The 23051-nt window shown below is 38.3% G+C and overlaps 1 protein-coding gene across 1 annotated transcript; it reads right to left on the bottom strand.

The window, feature by feature from the left end:
- Positions 1–11046: 11046 nt before the first annotated feature.
- Alg10 (ALG10 alpha-1,2-glucosyltransferase) lies at positions 11047–21352 on the bottom strand. Its single transcript, XM_048444812.3, has 3 exons — positions 21087–21352; positions 19581–19778; positions 11047–18079 (listed from the first exon to the last, which is right to left on the bottom strand). The coding sequence occupies exons 1-3, from the start codon at positions 21255–21257 to the stop codon at positions 17024–17026; spliced, it is 1425 nt and encodes a 474-aa protein (XP_048300769.3). The 5' UTR covers positions 21258–21352; the 3' UTR covers positions 11047–17023.
- Between the last annotated feature and the right edge of the window lie 1699 nt (positions 21353–23051).

Here is a 23051-nt window from a genome sequence, read left to right as displayed (position 1 = left end):
CAAAAACTTATTTATCATCACCAAACTGGTTTCATTCTAGAGGCATGGGGATAGTTTAATATAACTATACACCAATAAAAGAAACTCATTGCATAAATGGCCTGGAAAATGGTAATCACATGATTATCTCAATACATGCAGAAAGGTAAAACTCAACATTCCTTTCAGCAGGATACAAAATTGATATACATGGCAAAACAAAAAACCCAGGATAGCCAGAACAATCTTATACAATAAAAGAACTTCTGGAGGCATTACCATCCCTGACTTCAAACTCTATTACAGAGTTACAGTATTGAAAACAGCTTGGTATTGGCATAAGAACAGAGAAGTCGACCTATGGAATCGAATAGAAGACCCAGAAACTAAACCACAAACCTATGAACACCTAATTTTCGACAAGGGAGCTAAAGGTATACAATGGAAGAAGGAAAGCATCTTTAACAAATGGTGCTGGCATAACTGGATGTCAACCTGTAAAAGAATGAAAGTAGATCCATATCTATCACCATGCACAAAAATCAAGTCCAAATGGATTAAAGACATCAACATTAATCCGTCCACTTTGAACCTGATAGAAAAGAAAGTGGGAAGTTGTAGAGAGGGACTGCGGGGCAGGCCTGCTTTTCATCCCACCCGGCTCCTGCATGGCTAGCTTAGTCCCAGAAATAACAACACACATTGTATTCATTTAAGCACTGCCTGGCCCATTATCTCTAGAGAGTTAGTTACTGACTAACTCTCATATCTTGATATTAACCCATTTCTAATAATCTGTATAGCCCCACGAGGTGTGGCTTACCGGGAAAGATTCAGCATGTCTGACCTGGTGGCTGGCTCCATGGCGTCTGCCTCACTTTCCTTCTTCCCAGCATTCTATTCTGTTTACTCCACCTACCTAATTTTCTGTCCTATCAAAGGGCCAAGGCAGTCTCTTTATTGACCAATGAAAATAACACAATAGACAGATAACCCTCCTCCATCATTTCCCCTTTTTCTGTTTAAACAAAAAAGAAAGGCTTTCATTTTAACATAGTAAAATTATGTATAACAAAATAGTTATTAAACAAGAATTATAGTCACAATATTTATAACTATATCTTTATCATAATAATGGAAAACTATAACTATGACTATCCATTCTTCAGCTCCATCAAAGACTCCAGAAGGATATATTACCTAAGTAAACAAGAAGTAAGCAACTTCCAAAACTCTAGAAATGACAGAGACATCTCGCTGCTTGGCCAGTCACCCAAAGTTCCTCTGTATTGTTGGGGCACCCATCTTCGGCATTCAGGCCCATAATATCCAGAGACATTTCCATGAAGCAGGAAATTTCAAAGGCAATTTAGTCACTATCTGCTGTGTCCTGCAGAATGTCTCACAGACTCTTTCATGAATCAGGAACCCCGAAAGATCATCTCACCTTTAGGCAAGTTCAGCAGTCCTCTCTCTGCGGGTTCTCTGTGTCCAGTTTATATAACAGTCCAGGCAAGAGCTGTTTCTTGCCCAAATGGCTAACCAACTCCATAAGGAGCCTCTTCAATGCCCATCTTCCTCTTGAAGTAGATTGGTGCTGCCAGGAGCAGACGTGTCTCATTGTCATGAAAAGTCCTAAGTTATTAAAACATTAAATGCCATGTTCTGTAGTCTTTGAAAGATGTGAATGTCTATCTGAAATATATCTATGCACTTCTAGAAAATCAGACTAACATTACTTCAAGCTTGACTATTATCGATGATTATCCATTAACAACCTATATTTTTAATTATACATTGTATTTTTAAATGAACTACACAATCAAAATCAGAAATATATACACATATAACAAAATTGACCTTAAAATCCATACCAATGAAATTATTCATATCTATATCATATCCCCCTTTAAATGTAAAAGAACATTTATAAACAATATTTAGGAATATGGACGTAGTTAGGCACAGGAGGCCTCTTCCTAAGTAGGACCCCAGTAGCACAGACAATAAGAGAAACAATGAAAAAATGGGATCTACTGAAACTGAGAAGCTTCTGTAAAGCAAAGGACACTGTCAGTAAGACAAAAAGGCTGCCTTCTGACTGGGAGAAGATCTTCACCAACCCCTCATCAGACAAAGGTCTGATCTCCAAAATATACAAAGAACTCAAGAAACTAGACACTAAAACTCTAATTAACCCAATTAAAAAATTAAAACTGAACTGAACAGAGAATTCGCAACAGATGAACTTCGAATGGCCAGAAGGCACTTAAGGTCATGCTCAACCTCCTTAGCGATCAGGGAAATGCAAATCAAAACCACTTTGAGATACCATCTTACACCTGTCAGAATAGCTAAAGTCAAAAACACCAACGATAGCCTATGCTGGAGAGGATGTGGGGTGAGGGGAACACTCATCCATTGTTGGTGGGAATGCAAACTTCTGCAGCCACTGTGGAAATCAGTGTGGCGGTTTCTCAGAAAACTGGGAGTCAACCTCCCTCAGGACCCAGCAATTCCACTCTTGGGAATATACCCTAGAGATTCCCTAACATACTACAAAAGCATTTGTTCTACTATGTTCATAGCAGCACTATTTGTAATAGCCAGAACCTGGAAACAGCCTAGGTGCCCCTCAATAGAAGAATGGTTAAAAAAGGTGTGGAACATATATACATTAGAGTTTTACTCAGCGGTAAAAAACAATGACATCTTGAATTTTGCATGCAAATGGATGGAAATAGAAAACGCTTTACTGAGTGAGGTAAGCCAGACCCAAAAAGAGGAACACGGTATGTACTCACTCATAAGTGGATTCTAACCATAATTAAAGGTCTTTGAGCCTATTATTCGTGATCCTAGAGAAGCTAAATAAGAAGATGAACCTGATGAAGATTATTTAGCTATCCGCCAGGAGGTAGGAAATAGTCAAGAGTCCCAGGTAACCTCGGGTGCATGGGGGTGGGGTGGGAGGGTTGTTGGAAGGGAAGAGGGTTAGAGAGAAGGGAGTAGGGGAGGAATGGGGAAAGCTCGGTGGACCGGGATGGGGGGGAGGGAGGAAGGATGAATATGGGATCAGGGAAGAATATATTTCAACTAAGGGAGTCATTTTAGGGTTTACAGAAGACTTGATTATATATGGGATCCCAGGTCCAAGGAGAGATCCCCAGATTGTTCTCTGGACAGAGGAGAGGGTGCCTGAACCGGCCTTGGCCCATAACCATACTGATGAATATTTTGCCTATCACCATAGATCCTTCATCTGGCGAAGGATGGCGATACAGACGGAGACCTACATTGGAGCACTGAACTGAGCCCCCCAAGGTCCAAATGAGGAGCAGAAGGACGAAGAAAATGAAAAAGGAAATAAGGACTGCGAGGGATGCTATCACCCACTGATACAAGGGGACGGATCTAATGAGAGTTTACCAAAGCCAGTTGGACTGGGACTGAACGAGCACGTGATCTAACCAGATTCTCGGAATTTGGCCGGATTCTCTGAATGTGGCTGGTCCGAAGTCTTTTTGAAAAACCATTGACTATGACACTGGGACTTGTTTCCTCTGCATATACTGGATTTTGGGGATCCAGTCTGTTTGGATACTCACCTTCCTGGACCTGGAGGGAGGGGGGAGGAACTTGAACTTCCCACAGGGCAGGAAACCCTGACTGCCCTAAGGGATGAAGAGGGAGGAGGAGAGGGAGTAGGGGGAGTTGAGAGGGTGTTGGGAAGAGGGGCGGAAATGGAAACTTTTATAATTTAATAAAATTACTTTCAAAAAAAAAACAAAATTGATATACCATACCAGCAGGTTTCCTTTATACCATGGCAAACATGATGAAAAAGAGAGCATGGAAACAATCTTATCCACAACTTACATACATACATACATATATACATATATAAATAATGATAATTCTAAAGAAACTTGAGAAAAAACCTAACCAAAGAAGTGAAAAACCTCTATAACAAAATCCTTAAGACATTCAAGAAAAAAACTGAACAAGACCTGTCCTGATGCCTAAACAGAAATAATTAGTCTTGTGGAAACAGCCATTCTACCAAAATCAATCCACAAATGCAATACATTCTCAATGTAAATTCCAGGTCTATTCTTCATAGATATAGAAAGAACAATCTTAAATTTTATATGGAAACACAAAAAAACAAGGATGACCAAAGAAATCCTGAATAACAAAATGACTGCAGCAAGTGTCAACACACATCCTGGACAAAAGCAGATATGGACCAATGAAATGGAATAGACAGCCCAGATATTGCCTCACAATAACTACACTTGTTTGATTTTTGACAAAAATACCAAAAATATATATTGAGAAAAGATTGTCTTGAAAAAAATGGTCATGGGAATGATCACCAATATATACGAAAATAAAATCAGATCTTTATCTCTCATCTTGCACAAAACTAAATTCAAAATGGATGAAGTATCTCAACATAAATCCGCATACTTCAGAACTGTTAAGAAACAAAGGGAGTACACTTCAACATACAGACACGGGCCATTGGCATTCTAGATACCAACAGAGCAAGAACAGCCAATAACTTAAAAATGGGAATCTCATGAAACAAGCAATAAGAAAAAAACCTTTGTATGACAAGAGAAGTCACCAATCAAGTGAAGAAACAGCATACAAAATTGTAGAAAAACTTGCCATCTATACTTCTCATAGATGATGAGTATCTAGAATACACAACTAAAAATGTGATCAAAAGAATAAACATCCCATCAAATATAGGTGTAGACAGAAGTTTCTGTCCCACCTGGTCCCCCAGCAATTCAATCCCAAAGAAACACACAGAGTCTTACATTAATTATAAACTTTTTGACCTATTAGCTCAGGATTATTATTAACTAGCACTTTCTATTTAAAGTAACCCATAATTCTTCATGTTTAGCTACATGGCTTGATACCTTTTTTCAGTAATGCATCCTCATCTTGCTTCCTCTACATCTGGCTGGTGACTTACTCTGCATTTCCTCTTCTCAGTATTCCCCTAGTCTGGTCACCCTGCCTATACTTCCTACAAGCTACTGGCCAATCAGTATTTTATTAAACTAATATGAATGACAAATCTTTACTGGGAACAAGAGCATTATCCCACATATGGGTGACTAATTGAACAGAGAATTCACAAAAGTAGTATAAATGGCAACTGAAGACTAGAAAGCTATCAGTATTATTAGCCATCAAAAAATGGAAATTTAAACTTCTTTGAGATTCCGTCTCTCTCCTGTCACAATGACTATCATCAAGAAAACAAATGACAGCAAATGCTGGCAAGGATGTGGAGAAAGAGGAACAACTTACTGACTGCTGAAGGAAGTTTAAATTGGCCCAGCCACTACTGATATGAGTGCGGATTTTCCTCAAAACACTAGAAACAGAACAACAATTTGTCCCAGCTTCACTTGCTGGGCATACTTTGAAAGGATTCTCTTATGGTCAGCTGTGTTCATTGCTGTTGTGTTTACAAGAGCTGGGAAATGGGATCAGTCTAGCTGTCCATCAACAGATGAGTGGATAATAAAAATGTAATACATATACATAATGGAATTTTTGTCAGCTGCAAAGAGAAATAAAATTATGAAATTTGTATGTAAACAGATATAAGTCAGAAAAAATTACACTGAGCAAGGTAGCCCAGACTCAGAAAGACAAACACCATGTGTCCTCTCATCTGTGAATCCATAGTGGGGAGGGCCTTGGTCCTGCCACAGAGCAATATGCTAGACTTTACTGATTCCCCATGGGAAGCTTTACCCTCTCTGAGGGGTGGATAGGGGGTGGAATTGGGGTGGGGAAGATGGAGGAGAAAGAGGAGGGAGGAAATGTGAACTGAGATTGATATGTAAAATGAGAACAATATTTAAATAAATAAATAAATAAATAAATTTTAAAAAAGAGAGAGAGAGAAGCTTTTTTTAAAAAAAAATGTTAAGCTCTTCTATTTGCCTGGAGAAGTACAGAAACCAGAAGAAGGTCATTGGGGTGAAGCATGACGTAAAGGAGTGAGGAAAACAGAACACAATGACATGAGAACTGAAAGTGTGAACGTTAAAAACACTAAACAAGCATGGAGCAGAGGGATAGGAAAGATGAAGGGGTAGGTAGGTAGGTTTAACCCAAACTAAGAATGTATGAAAAGTCATGGAAAGTTACTATTTTGTAAACCAATTAGAAATACAAGCTAAAAACAGAAATTTGGAAGAGAGAGCCTGCATGTCTGGGAAATGCTGCTTCTGAAAGCAAAGGATTGTTAAACAAAACTTTTAGGCACACCTAAAATTCCTCAAAAAAAAATACACTTTTGCTACTTTTCTTATTTACTCATCAGAACTAATGGATAAAACCCTATTGATTAAGACACCACACTTGTTTGCCAAGAAATAAAAAAATTAAGTTGGAACTGAGATGGATGTTTCCTCCCTATTGGCTTTCATGGTGCTAAAATGTGCTGCTGGGGAAGAAAAGACATCAGTAGTCACACCCTATGAACTATGAACTACTTTACCAACCTTCCAGGTCAGCTGTACCCACTGGTCCAATAGTGGAGTGGCAGAACTGTTAAAGGGGATAACCAGCTCTGCTTAGTTAAGATCTGAGATCTAATCCTTAAGGGATTCATGTTTGGTGCTGTAAGCCTGTTTTGTTTTGTTTTAAATCTATGGTTGAAGAAGCTTTAGACCCCGAAGGCAAACTTCTACTGTTGTTTAGCTAAATTATCTTTGCACTAAGCTACCTAAGTATTTGTTTGTAACTATGTTACTCCCAGCCTTACACAGAGAAGCTTAGACTTGCCATAGATGTTGGTGAATGCAAACATACATGGCTATTGGGTAAGTAAAATAAGTCAAGTGCTCAACCTCAAGAGCAGGGCATTTATGCAGCTCTCTCTGAGGCCTTATGGATTATCGTAGGAGAGAAGACAGACTATAAGAGCCAAGAGACAGGGAGGACTAAGAAGTGCTGTCTTCTGGAATATAATCATGACCTCACATCAGTTGGGGTTGCTGCTACGGGCCTATCATACTCAATCATAGTTTGAAGGAAGGGTTCATGGTGCCCTGCCTCGTCCTTCCGTACTACTAATGGATTCTAGGGAATGTCAGGGTCCAGATGGTCTGCAGTTCCTTTCTCAGGCACAAACCCTGACAAAGATGTGATTATCTGATTGTAGAAAGCTGTAGGTATGAGATAACTTGTACAGTACAATGTTCTCTAGCACTAGATAAATAAATTAAATAAAGTAACAAATACAGGAGATTCAGTAAAAGGAACTCAGAGAATAGGACAAATGCATTATTATCACTGCTCAGACCTGCTTTTGGTGCTCTTTAGTTGCTAAATGCTATATAAATAACTTCAGGGAGGATAAACTGTTCATCCCCAAAATGAACCAAGACCTCTCTGCCTACCATTACCTTCCTTTCTGGGTCCCTGGGTATCTATGGTTCCACTAGCCTGAGCAATTGGAGGGACAGTATTTGTCTTCAGCTATGTACCCACTAGTCATACTACCAGACTCTGTCAGCTTCAAATTCATCCATGATCACACAGATCATCTTGATTAAACTCAATGGGCCCCAAAAGAGGTGTGAATATGGGAAAGGGCTTGTGGGGGTGACAGTGGTAGGAGGGGAATTACAGAAATCAAAATGCACTTTACATATGTATGAAATTGTCAGATTCAATGAGTCAAATAAAAAGATTTCACTGGGTAGACCCACATTTATATATCATTTCCCAAGAGTACCTAAAAATCAGAAAGCTGAAATGACGGATTTATGCCGTGAGGGAATAGAATTTAAAATTGCCAAAATAGCTTTAAATAGATGGGATCTAGAAGAGAGAGTCACAAAGAGGTCCACTAATGTGGAATTACCCTCTGTATACCATTGGTTAACAAACATGCTGCTTTGGGCCTATAGCAGGGCAGAACGGAGTAAGGCAGGAATTCCAAGCAGAGATAGAGGAGGAATGAAGGTAGTCAGTGAGATGCCATGTAGCTGCTGAAAGAGACAGATGCGCCAGAACTTTGCAAATAATAGTTAATTCAAGATGTAATAGTTAATAAGAAGTCTAAATTAATATGCCAAGCCATGTTTTAATTAATATAGCTTCTGTGTGATTATTTCAGGTCTGGGTGGCTGGGAAATGAACAAGCAGTCTCCGTCAACAGATTGGCACCAACATGGGCTGATTTCATCCACATGAAGTATGAGGGAGCTTGGGAAGTAAATCTAGACACAAAAGAATAAAGTATCACTTCTTAGTAGCTGCAGTTTTTCTTTTCCAGATGGGCTCATCGTGAGCAGTGGTACTATGACTCCTTTAAGAGAAGTGCAGTAAAAACCGTGTGACTTTTTTTAAAAAACAGCGGCTTTCTGGTTCACCAGTATGAATAATTCTGAGTTTTCGGAAGGTTTGGCTATGGACTATTTAAATGGGGTTTGTGAGCAGAGGGCTACAACTTGCTTAAAAACAACATAGACCCACTGTGTGCTTGGATATGGTGCTTGAGCAAGGACTGCAGAACTGGCACTGAACAGACCTCTGCCATTTTGGACTGGGTGGCACCAAAAGGCAAAGCAGCCTTAGTACTAGCAACACCTCTTAGCATTTAAAGAAGCGGTCCTGGTCAGAAAAGGACTACAGATATGCAACAAAGGCATTTAGGTGGAAAAGACCTTTAAATGGGTCAGTGTTGGATAAATGTACTTAGACTTGAGAAAGAGGAAAGAGTATAGACCATAATATATTATAAAAGAGTACAGTCGTAGGTTAAAGGAGTAAAGATAATAAAATATCAAACTTGTAGGAAAAGCAATATATTCTTATTCTAAGAAAAATAAGCCACGTAAAGATGAAATATATAGAGAGCCTGAATTATGTAATTATTACATTTTCTTTGAATTTTTTGACTGTGAATGAGTAAGTGCAGAGAGATAATTCATTGTATGTGCTGATAAACTAAACCAACATATATAAAGGTATCTTGACTTCAAAATTTGGTCAAAAGATATGTTGATTTGGAAAAGAGGTTCTGCTTTTGTTTTCACAGAGGATGAAAACCTGTGGATTCCTTCCAGACTGATGTAGTTCGACGGAAACAAGAACCTCTGAAAGGTCTCTGTAAACCCCTAAAATTACTTTACCCAACAAAAAGCAGGAAACAATTTGGAGAGAACTACACCCAAAATCTCAAAATAATTCTTTATATTTGTTTACATTTAAAGGGGAATATGCTATAGAGATGATTACTTTTATTAGTATGGATCTTGGCTTAGTGATACAAACTTAAGGTCAATTTTGATATATTTCTGCTCTTGATTAAGGTATTGTTTTGTGCAGCTCATTTAAAAATGTAATATATAATTAAGAAATACAGGTTGATAGTCACCTATAATAGTCAAGCTTGTAGTCAGTTTAGTTAGGTTTTCTAAATGTACAGAGATATATTTCAGAAGGATAGTTATTCTTCAAATCCTTATAGAATATGGACTTATAGAATATGGCATTTAAAATGTTTTAAGAACTTAGGACTTTTCATGACAATGAGACTCATCTGCTCCTGGCAGTACCAATCTACTTCAAGAGGAACGAAGTACTTCGTTCAGGAACGAAGAGGCTCCTTGTGGAGTTTCTTAGCTATTTGGGCAAGAAACTGCTCTTGCCTGGACTGCTTGATGTTATGCTGTATGAACTGGACATACAGGACCTGCAGAAAAATGACTGCTGAACTTGCCTAAAGGTAAGACAGTCCTTCATGATTCCTGTTTCGTGAAAGTCTCCAGACCTTCTGAAGGACAACGAAGAAAGTGACTGACAAACCACCAATATAGGCAGAAGTCTTTCAAATTTCCTGCTTCATGAAAAAGTCTGCTGGATACTGTAGGCCTGTAGGCTAAGATGGATGCCGAAACATTACAGAATTTGGGGTGAGTGTCCAAGTAGAGTTATCTCTATCAATTCTAGAGTTTTGGAAGTTGCTTACAACACACTTCCTGTAACTTAGGTAACATTATGTCCTTCTGTGGTCTTTGATGGAGTTGTAGAATAGATAGTTGTAGTCATAGTTTTCCTTAGTTATGATAAAGTAGATGTATTGTAACTATAATTCTTGATTGATAACTGTTTTCTTATATGTAATTTTATTATGTTAAAGTTAAAATAAAATAAAATCTTTATTTTAACTTTAACATAATAAAATTACATATAATTTAGACAGAAAAGGGAAGGTGATGAGGGATTCCTCTCTGTATATCATTGGTTAATAAAGAAGCTGCTTTGGGCCTATAGCAGGGCAGAATAGAGTAAGGTGGGAATTCCAAGCAGAGATAGAGGAAAGAAAATGGAGTGAAATGTCATGTAGGTGCCAAGGAGACAAGACACCCTGAAACCTTGCCAGTAAACTCTGAGCCAAATAATAGAAAGGGTTAATTCAAGATGTAATAGTTAATAAGAAGCCTAAACTAATAGGCCGAGCAATATTTTAATTAATATAGTTTCTGTGTGATTATTTTGGGTCTGGGTGGCTGGGAAACGAACAAGCACCGTCTGCCTACAGTCCACAAATCTGTAGTATGTAAGTCCTTTGCTAACCTCTTAGCAGTGTGTGAGGGTAAAGTCCATATAAAGAATGAAGACACAGAAGTATTCATGTCTTCATAATGGAAATTGCCCAAAGTTAGAGTCTTTTCAAGCTAGCAGTATTGGTAAATGCTGACCTATCTCTGGACCTACACTAACAAAGAAAACCAAGCCCAGAAACTCAGTAACCATCCAATAACTTAACTGACCACTGTGACTTGGGAGTTATAAGTAGATCAAGGCATCCAGGATAGGAATGAGAATTTTTACAGATATATAAAATGTATTCACTCCTCGTTTCAAGACCAGTAGTCTAAAGTTAGGTGGGAAAATGGCTTGAAGTAGAGTGAATGGAAAGAGTAATTGACCATCAGTTTTGACTAAAGCAGGTTGAAAGGGCACAATACATTCAAAATATTAATTTTCTTATAAATAAATATATAAAGCAAATTATTTAAAAAGTTTTTATTCTTATAAATAGATTTAATTAAGCTTAAATGACATGAATTACAATTTCAGAGTCAAACACTGCAGTCTTTAATAAAATGTAAAACCTTAAAAATCACATTAAAACATATTTATAGTTCTAAAACAAAGATCAAATTCTTCCAGAAAGGTTTAAAAATCACAGATCATTTAAAACTACCATTTTTCCAAAATAGGAGTTTTTTGGAGAAATTAAGTTTTAAGCAGTTACATCTCTATTTGATAACAAAGATCTTTGCTTCCTTGGAAATTAATAGGAATGAAAACTTCAGCCTGCATTGTAGATTTTGTGTCCACTTACAATCTGAAGCACTGATGGACACATGGGAAATGGAAGATTGTCTGCTCTAGAAGAGCCAGTTAGTGTGTGCCTCACTTGTCTGAGCTAGAAAAGTAGTTCATCTAATTATAGTTCCATGGCATTTTTTCCCCTAAAATGCTACAAAAGTGAAGGTAGGTTTAGTGTCCTTTACTCACTCCCCCAAACAACCACAGGATTATGCTCAGGTTGCCTATTCATAAACCTAAGCTCAACCAGCTACTCTGTAATATTGGACAAATAATCTCTCTTGGCATAGTTTCTCCATGCATGGGTAGAGTTAATACCAGAGAACTGAAATACAGTGAGCGAGCAAAGACTAACAGCAGTAGCCGTAAAGCAGTTTCCAAACCCATCACTACTGTTGGAAACAATCCTAAAACCCGTGAGGTAAACAATTCCATGGCACGGTATGTTAGGTTATATCATCTGAGACATAATTATGGAATAAGTGATTTTTGTTTTTACATTAACCTTCACTTCATGTAACTCAGGAAAACATTTTGAGTCACAGTATAATAAGCAGGACCAGTTAAGGTGTATGTTTTATCCCCAGCATAAACTAGGCCTGGTGCAGCATGCCTATAATCCCAGCAGACCAGAGGTAGAGGCAAAAGAATCAGGAGTTCAAGGTCATTCTTGGCTACATTGCAAATTCCAGGCTAGCCTGGATTATGAGACCCTTCCTAAAAAACAAACAATAATAAAGGTGAATAATTATAAATCTTCGTGGTTCAAAATACAAAACTATAAAAAGTTTAACCTAGACTAGTAAAAAAAAAGTTAAATTACAAGAACACTTCAAAATATAGCACATTGTCATCACCTGGTAAACACTTCATTAAAAATGTATACAGACAGTACTTTCCTACTTAGAACTACAGGGAAAACACAAACACATTTTTTTTTCCACTGACAAAGAAATATAAATGTAGGTAAGATAAATACTGTATTATTGGTACACTGAAATATTGTATCACCTTTGGCTACGTTGCACAACTCAAATTTGTCTCACCAATAGGGTAACAAGAACTAAAAGTTCTACTTTAATTCAGAAACAAACTATATCAAAGGCAGGATACTTCAAGAAATACTTGAACTTATCTTACCAAAGAACATAAAGAATACCAGCTTCAAAACCACAGGCTTAAAATGGCAGGTTGTGAGACATCTGACAAAGGAACTATGCCATATCTATTCTTTCTAGTCATTGACTTTCCTGACGAAATGTTTTCAGTAAATACAAAACTTATTTGGGGAGTTTGATATCCCTGAAAAGACTAAGTAATTAAAAACAAAGGCATTTTTCTTGTGATCTGAAACCTATTTGTCAATCTCCAATTTACATTAAAAGCAATGTAGAATGTATAATGCCTTTAAATAAGAACTCACTGTTATCGGAGCTGTTTTTCCAAGTTAAAAAATGAGAATTTTTTAAAGCAATTTGTCTTGTAATGAAACCATGTAGTATTTATCATTTTATCTGTACACCTCTGAAAAGCTTCTAACATTTTCAGGAACATGTAAGTTATCAGCAATACAACACAAGGGGTCTGACCAGTACAGAGTGGAAACTTCACTCCCTGTTTTCTCTTAATGAACTTCGACATTGAGGCAGAATAGCAAAAGCTCACAGCTTTACATTCAATGACAAAAGGAATGGACTTTGGAGAGTCACCAGGATGCTAGCATTCAGCTTCTCCAACAGTCAAAAAAGAAATCAGCATCTACATCATAGGCATGTGAGTGGGCTCGAGTGAAAAAGCATGTAGTAGGCAGGTAGGTAGAGAGAAGACAGACAGATCAATCTTAACAGCAAAACATCATCAATAGATGAAGACAACTACTGGAATTTTTTTTGATTCTTACTCATCTTAAACAATGATAAACACACGGCTCAAATAAACTCAAATTTCCAAATACAAATATGATGTAATACTTAATATAACTTTTTTTAAAAAAATCATACCCTAACTACTTTTGGTTTAACAGTGCTGAAGGAACAAACTACCACTGATCAATATCTTATTTTAAAATATTGACTATTATCGTATTACCAAATTATCACAAAATTTACTTTTAGAAGTAACTTCCAGGCATCACAGAACTTAGTGCAGGATTCATGGGTATATTAAAATATCATCATTATCTAATTTAATATATATTTCTCAACAACATATTGCCATCAAATTCAAATACATAAAAATCATCCAAATACAGTAATTCATTCCTTCCTAGAGCTAAAATAGTCGAACATCAGACGTTTCTAACCAGCTGAAATTTCATAATTAAAGAATCACAAATCATCAAAACCTCTATTATAATTATTGAGATGACTGTGTTTCAAATAGTATTAAAATCATATCCTATTGCAGGTAGCACATATACACTAAATGTGCACATTTGTACTAAATACTACTGGAAATAATACTCAGAAAACAGAAGAGGTGTTAGGGTAGCTCTCATTATAAAACACAATTTACTTCCTAAGTTGGTAATACAGTTCTTTTATAGGATACCTGTTTGCTTCTATGCTGAAAACTCCATTCAATATACATTTATCCAACATGTAACATATGATGTATTTACGCGCTTTATGGCTGTGTAATGGGTATGGATCCATGTTGAAATGGGTAAGACATACATCAGATACTAACCAGAATTCAGACATAACATTCTCATTTGCAATTAGGAATAAACAACCGTCCTTCAACAACTTGTCTTTATTCTGGTACCAAAATCAAGTACAATCTACAATCTTATTTTAATTTCCTCTAGGTAAAATATCACGTCCACTTTTTAAAAAATCATTTAGAGACATTCCAATTGCTTCAAAGATAATAGTGATATTCTTTTTATCTGAGTAGTTTTGAGGTGGACATAAATTACATGCTTGCTCTTTAGGAACTCTACATTAAAGCTGTGGATTCCTTCTCTTCTCTCTAGACAATTAGGGTGAGCACAATGTCACGTCAGTTAAGCTTACACTAGAAATACATTATAGACATTAGTTTATAGCGGGTATTTTATAACAGGATAAACACAGGTAACTATGAGAATAATTCCTCTTGCACTATTATGTACTACAACATATTATGTAAGGAACACTATTTCCACACCATTTAGTGAGGCACAGCCATAAAAGGAGTACCCAAGGAAGCATAAATGCGAGCAAAATACATTGCACTGTATATATCTGGGAATGACAGTCTATGCCTATGGATTTTCACATAAGGTAGAGCTGGTTAACTTGATTACTCAAGCTCAAGGCTAGGCCTTTCAAATGAGACACTTTAAAACTACCTACTGGAAGAGGAGTGATAAAGACTGCAGGGCTCCACAAGTCCTTCAGCAGGAGGTACATTTTCTACAACCACCTTTGAGAATTTTTAACTTACTTATGTGTGGGGCAGTGAGGTATATGCAGGAGTACAGGTGGCTGCAGAAGTCAGAGGTCTGAGATCTCCTAGAGGTGGAGCTGACAGGGCTGGTGTGCTGCCCTGGATAGATAGGGTTAGGAACCACATTAGGGTCCCCTGCAAGGGTGCTTTGTGCTTATAATCACTTATTAATCAATAAATTCAATTAAGTCTAATAAGTAAAAATACTTAATTTTTGGAAAACTTTCAAACTTTTTCAGAAATATAATTTATAATATTTGTAAAAGCAAGGCTCTTTCCGGAGAAATTATTTCCGAGATGAACCTGTTATTGTGAATAACCAAAAGTGACACCTGCTGTCATTTAGTGACAAAGACTGAGAAATTCACCAGCAAATGACCATCTTCTTGTCAACTGCCCAGAAAAATTTAACAAAGCATCTACGCTATAAAGCATCAACATATATCCATTTTTAAATCATAGTGAAAACTAAATAGCACCTTGTAATTCATGGTCTCCTGTTCTGTAATGCCAAGTCCTACTATCAATACTTATGGAAAGCAGTGTAGACTGCTCCCTTCTCTCCCTGTAGACCTCCACAATGTCTAATTCAGAAGTGACTCAACACTTACAACCAGAAGAGAACAGGACCTCTAAAAGCAGTCTCCTTTCATCACGTGGAACGAAATCTTTCCTCCATCCCCTCAGTGTTTCTAGATATAAAAGGCCTGGCAGGAGAGCAGCAGACAGCAGTTGCTTTATTCAAATGCACGTGTTTGCAATCTCACCTTCCTGGACTTAGTTCTCTATCATAATAAATCGATTGTGAAGGCAGAAATGGGGGACGCCTTCGGATCTGCTCACAACTCCATCGCTGTTTTACTGGAGTCACCTTCTAAGTATCAAAAAGCAATGGTCTGTGCTGCCTGACCACTTAGAACTATGTAACTTTTATTCAAGTAGCTTTTAAACTTATATACAAATTTACACATATTTATAACTCGAAGAAAACATAATCCAACAATAAAAGCAAAGTTTTTGGTCCCTTTGTGTGTGCATGTGTGTGCGTGTATGTGCACATGTGTAAAACTCAGAAAAAAATGGGTTAAAAAGTAAGCTCTATTCACAGTTCTGGGTTTACAGTCACAGCACACAACTAATCAAGTGTCTGTGTGTCTGTAATGGAGTAACAGTTGAATGAAAAAACTTCTACAAAATGTATTAATTCATTTTATTAAATTCAAATTTAATAAAATGAATAAACAGTAAACAAAGAGCCAAAAGACAAAAAGAAAAACCCAGAGTCATATCCAATACTGTTCCCTAAATTATAAGATAAAGCTAAACCAATAATGTCTCACCTCTGAGTTCTTATGGTTTGACTGGCTAGAGGGGCAATTTAAATTATATGAATCAGAGGATCCCTAAATCCAAAGGCCTTATCTGTATAAGAAGCCCATAGAGACAACCCTGTGAAGACACTGACAGACTGGAGGGACCTGTGCAAATATAAGGCACCCCAAACAATTGCTGGAGTGAGCTGAAGGGGACAGTGGACTCCCATCTCCTGAAGGTGTGAGCTATGGTAGCACTGAGTCCAGGTGCTGCTGCCTGTAAGCATGTGAGGGAAAGTTCTAAGCCGCGAGGTTTGCAGTTATTTTCGTACATGAGCCCTAGGTACCTAACAGAAAGATTATCTGTAATAGGTATTCTAATTAGCACAGTTTATCTTTGGCCTGTATAAACATCAAATTTAGAATTAGTTCAAATGGCTTCACCACTTCTGCATTTTTAATTAATAAACTTGATTTCTAGATAACATCCCAAAGCCTCTAGCTCATGATTTGCTATGCCTGTATAACCATTCTAATTTAAGATCGGAGCAATATTTACTGCAATATCTGTCCACTTACTCAGAAATACTGCTAGTTCATTGTAAATGGTCTTCAAATTCTTTGATGTCCTTTACAAAAGGACATCAGCTGGTTCGAGGGCTGCGGAGCTTTCCCAGCACCCTCCATGTGCACACACAGAAAGTGCCCAGACCTGAGAAGCTGGCAGCACCAGAGCTTCTCAGACAGCTGTCAGCTACTCTATGATCATTACTCAGGCTTTTAGGTTGGCCTTGAACTTAATGCTTTTTATTCAACTTCCCTGAATTTACCTAAAAGGAATTCCACTTCTACTTACCCAGTTATTTGTTGTAGAAAGTCTACTTTTAAAATTCAAATTATTGCTGCCATTACCACATAAACCTTTGTATGTCCTGATTATCTGGCCACTGAAAAGTCTTGTTCAGAAAGATATTAAAAGTTAGAAAATTAACAACTGTGTAACAACCAAGTTCACAAACAAGTCTAGATACGGATGGCAGAGGTATGTTAAGCCTATATATAATATACGGTAAAATGAAGTAACGGAATTCCAGTAGTTTCTGAGGAACTGTAGAAGTGACTAAGCATACAAAAAACATTAAATTCCAGAAAATTGACTTTGATTTCAAAGAGTCAGCTATGGTCCAACCAGCAAACATGTAGGCTGGAACTAATAAATATTTCACAATTTCATGTCTCTGAAATACCCTTTTCCACACGTAAAATGTGTAATGCCTATTGTCCGCCAGTAAATACTTATGGACGTAAGTGAATCTCCAAACAAAGAATACCGAGACTAACAGAATCACAGAGAACTGAACTCTACGTTTCCAAACTAAGCTAAGAAAAGTCTTGATTTTCGTAGGAGAGAGTAGGTGAGGGAAGGAAAAAAAAACAGTAAATGAAAAAAAGTAGAATAACTGAGGAAAATGAAGACAGGCCTCATGACTACTCCGGTCACCAATAACAATCCCACCATTAACTACCACAAAAACAAGAAATGCAACCAGCAGGAGGATGTAGGGCCAGGTCAAAAGGAAAAGCATACTCAGGTTCTTCAACGACATGGAATAAACCAGAAGAAAGTGAAGAACTCTTCTGAGTTCTGAAAATGGTCCTTTGACAGGGGGAAGCCTCTCTTCCTTCTTCTTCTGCAGCTCGGTTTTCCAGGCGTCACTCAGCTTCTGTGCAATGATGTGCCCCGCACAGAAGGCAGCCCAGATGATATTGGTCTGACGAAACATGAAGCCACAAAAGCCAAGCAAGGCTGAAGTCCTATGATTGCCATAAAGACACATCAAGTAGGCAAAAAGAGTAAAGAACACAGACCCGGGTTCTGTATAATAAAGGAAGTTAAAGAAATAGAGGGTCGGAAATAGTGCCAGGGTTAACGTTGACAAGATCCTCTGGATACTTGAAGAAGCCTTGAAGGAAAAAGAAAAAAATTTATTTTTAAGGTAAAATAAATACGCTATTTCTGCTGAATTAATGAAGAGATTTATTTAAAAACTCACTGCAGTTTAATTCAAATGAAGCATATTTCTGACTTTGCAACACCATGCATAATACCTCTGGCAATTTGTAGTTACATTAATCAGCTTGGAAACCATTAAAATACTAATGGTGTAAACCTCTTAAGAGCTTAAATTTTTTTTTGAATCACTGAACAAATTATTTAAGGGTCGCTGAATAGGAGACCCTGGACTAAGGTCATAGGGAACGCAGGGAAGAACAGAACTCAGTAAGATGACACAGCTACTACGACCTTGAACTAGGGTCTCAGCCCATCTCACCTAGTTCTTTAAAGACCGCCCATCAAATCTCTACACTAGAGAAAACTGAAATGTGTAGACAGTATTCCTCACCCTGCCCAATGAGCTTACTTTTTGTACAAAGAAATGACAAGAAATTTTTCCTAAAAAAAGAAATCCAGGCCTACTCTAAACTAAATGTCTTCTTTGATAATTTCAGAAATAACTATTCTGGATCTCTCTGACCTATATCCTTCACTTAACTCTGTCATACACAGTACGTGCCAACCCTTCGACTAAAGCCCTCCTCGGGTCACGTGTGGTGACACACACCTTTAAACTCAGAACTTGGAAAGCAGAGGCCGGTGGATCTCTATGAGTTCTAGGACAGCCAGACCTGCACAGAATTTGAGGTCAGCCAGGGTTGCACAGTGAGACCCTGTCTCAAATACATAGATAAAGATCCACAACAGCTTGTAAACTTGGCACATATATGATACACCGTGTTGCATCTGAAAATCTGTATACTATAAAGTTTTATACAAAATATTAAATAGTAGAAACTGTGCAATTTACAAACATATAATTAAAACTAATAAGGGAAAAAATTGTAAAAATCAAAGTACTCTGTCACAGGTAAATATTGCTGCCATAATTAACATTTATTAAAACTTTGTACTAGGTATTAGCCTAAGCAACTTCCCTTTATTAAGCAAGCTCCTTTACTCTTAATACAAATTCAATGAAGCAAAATGCATTATTACTATTGATATTTAAATTACTTTAAGTAGATAAAGATATAAAATCACAAAAAAGTAATTTACTCATGTTCATATAAATAGTAGCCAGGACTGAATTTAAATCCAGGCACCCAACCTCCAAGACTTGTGTATGAAGTCACATCCAGTTCCCTCGGCTAAGATTCATTAGACTATCTAATTTCCTAGAGAAAGCATGGAGTTATTAAACTGGTTTGCTTTACTAACCAACACCTTCTTTAGATTTTCAAGTAAAGCTATTCTCATATTTAAATATAAACACCTTCTACATAAGTAGAGAGCCTCCATTTAGCTTTATAAAACATACAAAAACTAACCGTTGGACATATTCCTTAATCTTCTATAACTGTAACTTGACTGCACAGAAACTTGCAATAACTCTAGTCTGTACTTACCTTGTTTCTGGGTTGTACCTTTCTGAAAAGCAAATATAGTAAATAGAAGTTGCCAACACTGAAGAGAAGATTAACAAATCTGAGCATTCCAATGGAACAGACAACATGTTCAGACCATCCAAGGATCCAGCTGGCGGGTTTGACCACTCCAACTGACACCAGGTACAGGCCGGGCAACGTAGTAATCATAGGATCCCACTTAAAAAGAAAAGACCATCAGGGAAGCTGAAGCAACAATGACACCACTGATACCAATGTCAAAAATCAGTTTTCATTTGTTCCAATAATGTTAAGGACATTCTATGACATAATTAAATAAATCCTGGCAGATGAGATGTCTTTAAGTTCTAGTTTAAGACTGAATGTGTGTGCCCACACATCTGAGTATACGTATGTGCAACATAGACAAGCAGGTGCCTGTGGAAGACAGAAGAGGGCACTGGGTCCCCTGGAACTGGAGTTACAGATGGTTTGTGAGCAGCTCAATGTGGGTAAAGGGAAGTCTGGTCTTCAGCCCGAACAGCAAGAACTACCAACTACTGAGGCACCGCTCCAGCCTGTTTTAAGAAACCATTTTGCTCCCTGTCGCAAACCTGTTTGCGATTATTAGGGTATCATCAACCAACAGACAGTAAGTTACAATTTGTTTCTACTTTCCAAGGCTTGCTCTTTAGAAAACATGTATTCTATGACTAAATTGCACAGGCCCCAATTTTACAAGCCAGGCCAAAAACAGCTGAACTCTGGAGGATTTTTAGATACTTAAGTATTTAGAGAGACTGCATTACAAGATTTCTAAACACAAAACCTGTTAGTTTGGGACTTGGGCTTAGCCCTGTTTGATATCTTGCAATACATTCTGTATTAGAGACTGTAGTTACTATTACTTTGCAGGTTCGTGGTCCTTAAAATGGCAAAGGTTATGAGCAACAGCACCAGGGAATTAGGATTTTTTTTAACGGACTTTATATTTTGAAGCGGTAACCCATATTGTGTTCATGAGAGAATATATGGCATTTATCTTTGCATTATGCATATTTATGTAATCAAACATATATATGTCTTTTAAATGATGCAATCTGACTAGTTGCCAATTAATCTAGACAAGAGCAAGTTTCTAAAAACATTCAATGATGAAGTTAGAATGAAACTATCAGTCTTTGGTGGCCTAAGAGGCTCCATTCGGAGTCCAAAACACTGAGTGGAATACCTTTTAAAGTAAGTTTGGGGTAGTTTTGGTTTAGTTTTGTTCTGTTTTCTGCATTTCCAAGGGACATCTGCATGCCTCTAGTCCTGGGACTTAGGAAGGCAAACTGCTAAGAGGAGCTATAATTTGGAGTCCGCATTTTTCGCATCACCTAACAAATACACCGTAGATCTCCAGGCTAGGTACAGTCAGCCTTTACCCAGTTCCTTTCACGTTTTGAGTCTGGGAGGGCAGACAGGGAAAGGGAAACACAGAGGCTGGGAGGAGCCCGTCCCGGGGCAGGGCCAGCAGGGACCAACCTGCGACAGGGAGAAGCGGCCCTCGCAGTAGCGCTGCGCCTGCGGCAGGTGAAAGATCTCGTCCATGTAAGGCTCGCGCAGGGCACGGCTGAAGGCGGAGAAGAGCAGGCAGGACACCAGGAAGGTGCAGCTCAGGGCGGCCGAGAAGTAGTAGCCCTCCAGCTGCGCCATGCCGTGCAGCCGCGTCCCGGGCCCAGCCCCGGGCGGACGCGCGCTCAAAATCCAGCGCGCAAGGCCCGTGGCTGCCGGGCGAGCTAGGGCGAGGCCGGCACGCAAGGGATGCTGGGAGAGCGTTGGCCGGAAGCACAAGGAGGTCGCCGTTTCCGGAGTGAAGCGCTTACGCAACGCCGCGGACGGCCGTCCTGTCAATCACTCTGCTCAGAGTTCTCCGAGTGGCCAGAGCCCGAGGGAAGGGCGGGGTTTGGTTCGGGCGCGGGAACCGCGGCCAGCAGGCTCCGGAGAGACGGGGTTCTTGCGCCCTCTGTTGCTCTGCAGAGGCTTTCTAACCTCCAAGCTCTCAAACTAAAAGTTGTTTCCAGTTACTGCTGTTCTCCATTGCCAGTGAGATGAACTGCTAGAACCTTCATCCTGCCGTCTCTAGCGGGTAGTGAAGATTGACGCTTTCTGATTGACACAGACAAACACCCTTTCGCTCTTAATGTTCAAGGCAATGTTTTCCTTGTGCCACGCCCAGAGAGATTGAGTTAACATTAAGAGTAGGTGCGTTTTAGGTGAGGAACACTTCTCTTGTGCTTATCATTTTAGTTACTGTTGCGGTGGGTGCTGGCCCAGACCTGTAGTCGAGGCACTTGAGAGGTTGAGGCAGGAGGATTGTACCTAGTTCCAGATCAACCTGGGATACAGTGTAAGATCCTTCCTTAAAAATAAACAATAAAGTCATTAATATCTATCTCTGTTCTAGTGCGTTCTAAAATGTGACCTTAAGTACTTTAATGTGTGGTACTATGGAATATTTAAGTGTGTGATCTCAAAATGGTACTCACATGTAAAAAGTTGTAAGCTAGGTAGGCTTCACATAATACTTTTAATTTGAAATTGGAGTTGACACTGAAGATTGAGAAGATATTTGAAGAAAACTGAAGATAAAGTACGCTTTGAGTGTGGTTGGTGATGATTTACAGAAAATATTTCTGTTGATCTCAGGTTGCTTTTGGCAACCACACATCTCAAAGCAGGTGAGATTTGTTTTAAAGTGTAAAGCTCGGAATCATCAATTCGGTTCTTTCGTTGGGTCATAGCTAATTCTGCCAATGTATGGAAAGTTTTTCAAAGCTGGATTCACCGTTCCCCCTCTCCTATTAGAAATAACTGGAATTAAATTACATGATGACGTGTTATTTATCTCCCCTCCACCCTTTATCTCCTCTTTGATTACTGAGGTAAACTTAACAATCTGAGACCATTTCAGATAATTCAGACTACGACCGCTTGACCTCAGACGCAGTATGCTTGCTCTATCCTGACCATACATACAATTATGACAATACACACCTTAGACGCATTTGGCCTTTGCTAGATATAATGGACAATTTTTGAAGGGAGAAGCACGAATTTACCTCTTTATGCTCACGTTCTCATAATAATTGCTACCAAGAACTTACTTAGATATCCAACTCCTACACATGGGTTCCCCACTCTTCTTGCTGAGCTGGAATGTTGCAAGCAAGCGCAAGGTTTCAGAACTGCTAGGTGCCTTTTCTAATAATTTACTTAAGTTTGTTTTATGGAAACAAGATGAAGATAGGTAATATATCTAAAATTATGTAGAAAATGGCTGTCTAGAAGAGGGGAAGGAATTGGAATAAGAGCTGTAGCTATAGTCTTGTGGTTTATAACTATAATTTCTACTGAACTGAATGCTTTTCATCATTTGCAATTTAAATGTATATCCCACCTCTATTTCCATCAGTCAAGTAGACAAACATATATTGCATCAGACGAGAA

This window comes from Myodes glareolus, chromosome 19 (genome assembly GCF_982192425.1).
Source record: "Myodes glareolus chromosome 19, mMyoGla1.1, whole genome shotgun sequence".
Lineage (NCBI taxonomy): Eukaryota > Metazoa > Chordata > Mammalia > Rodentia > Cricetidae > Myodes > Myodes glareolus.
The sequence above is the reverse complement of the archived record's forward strand: the minus strand, read 5'-3'. Positions and strand labels throughout refer to the sequence as shown.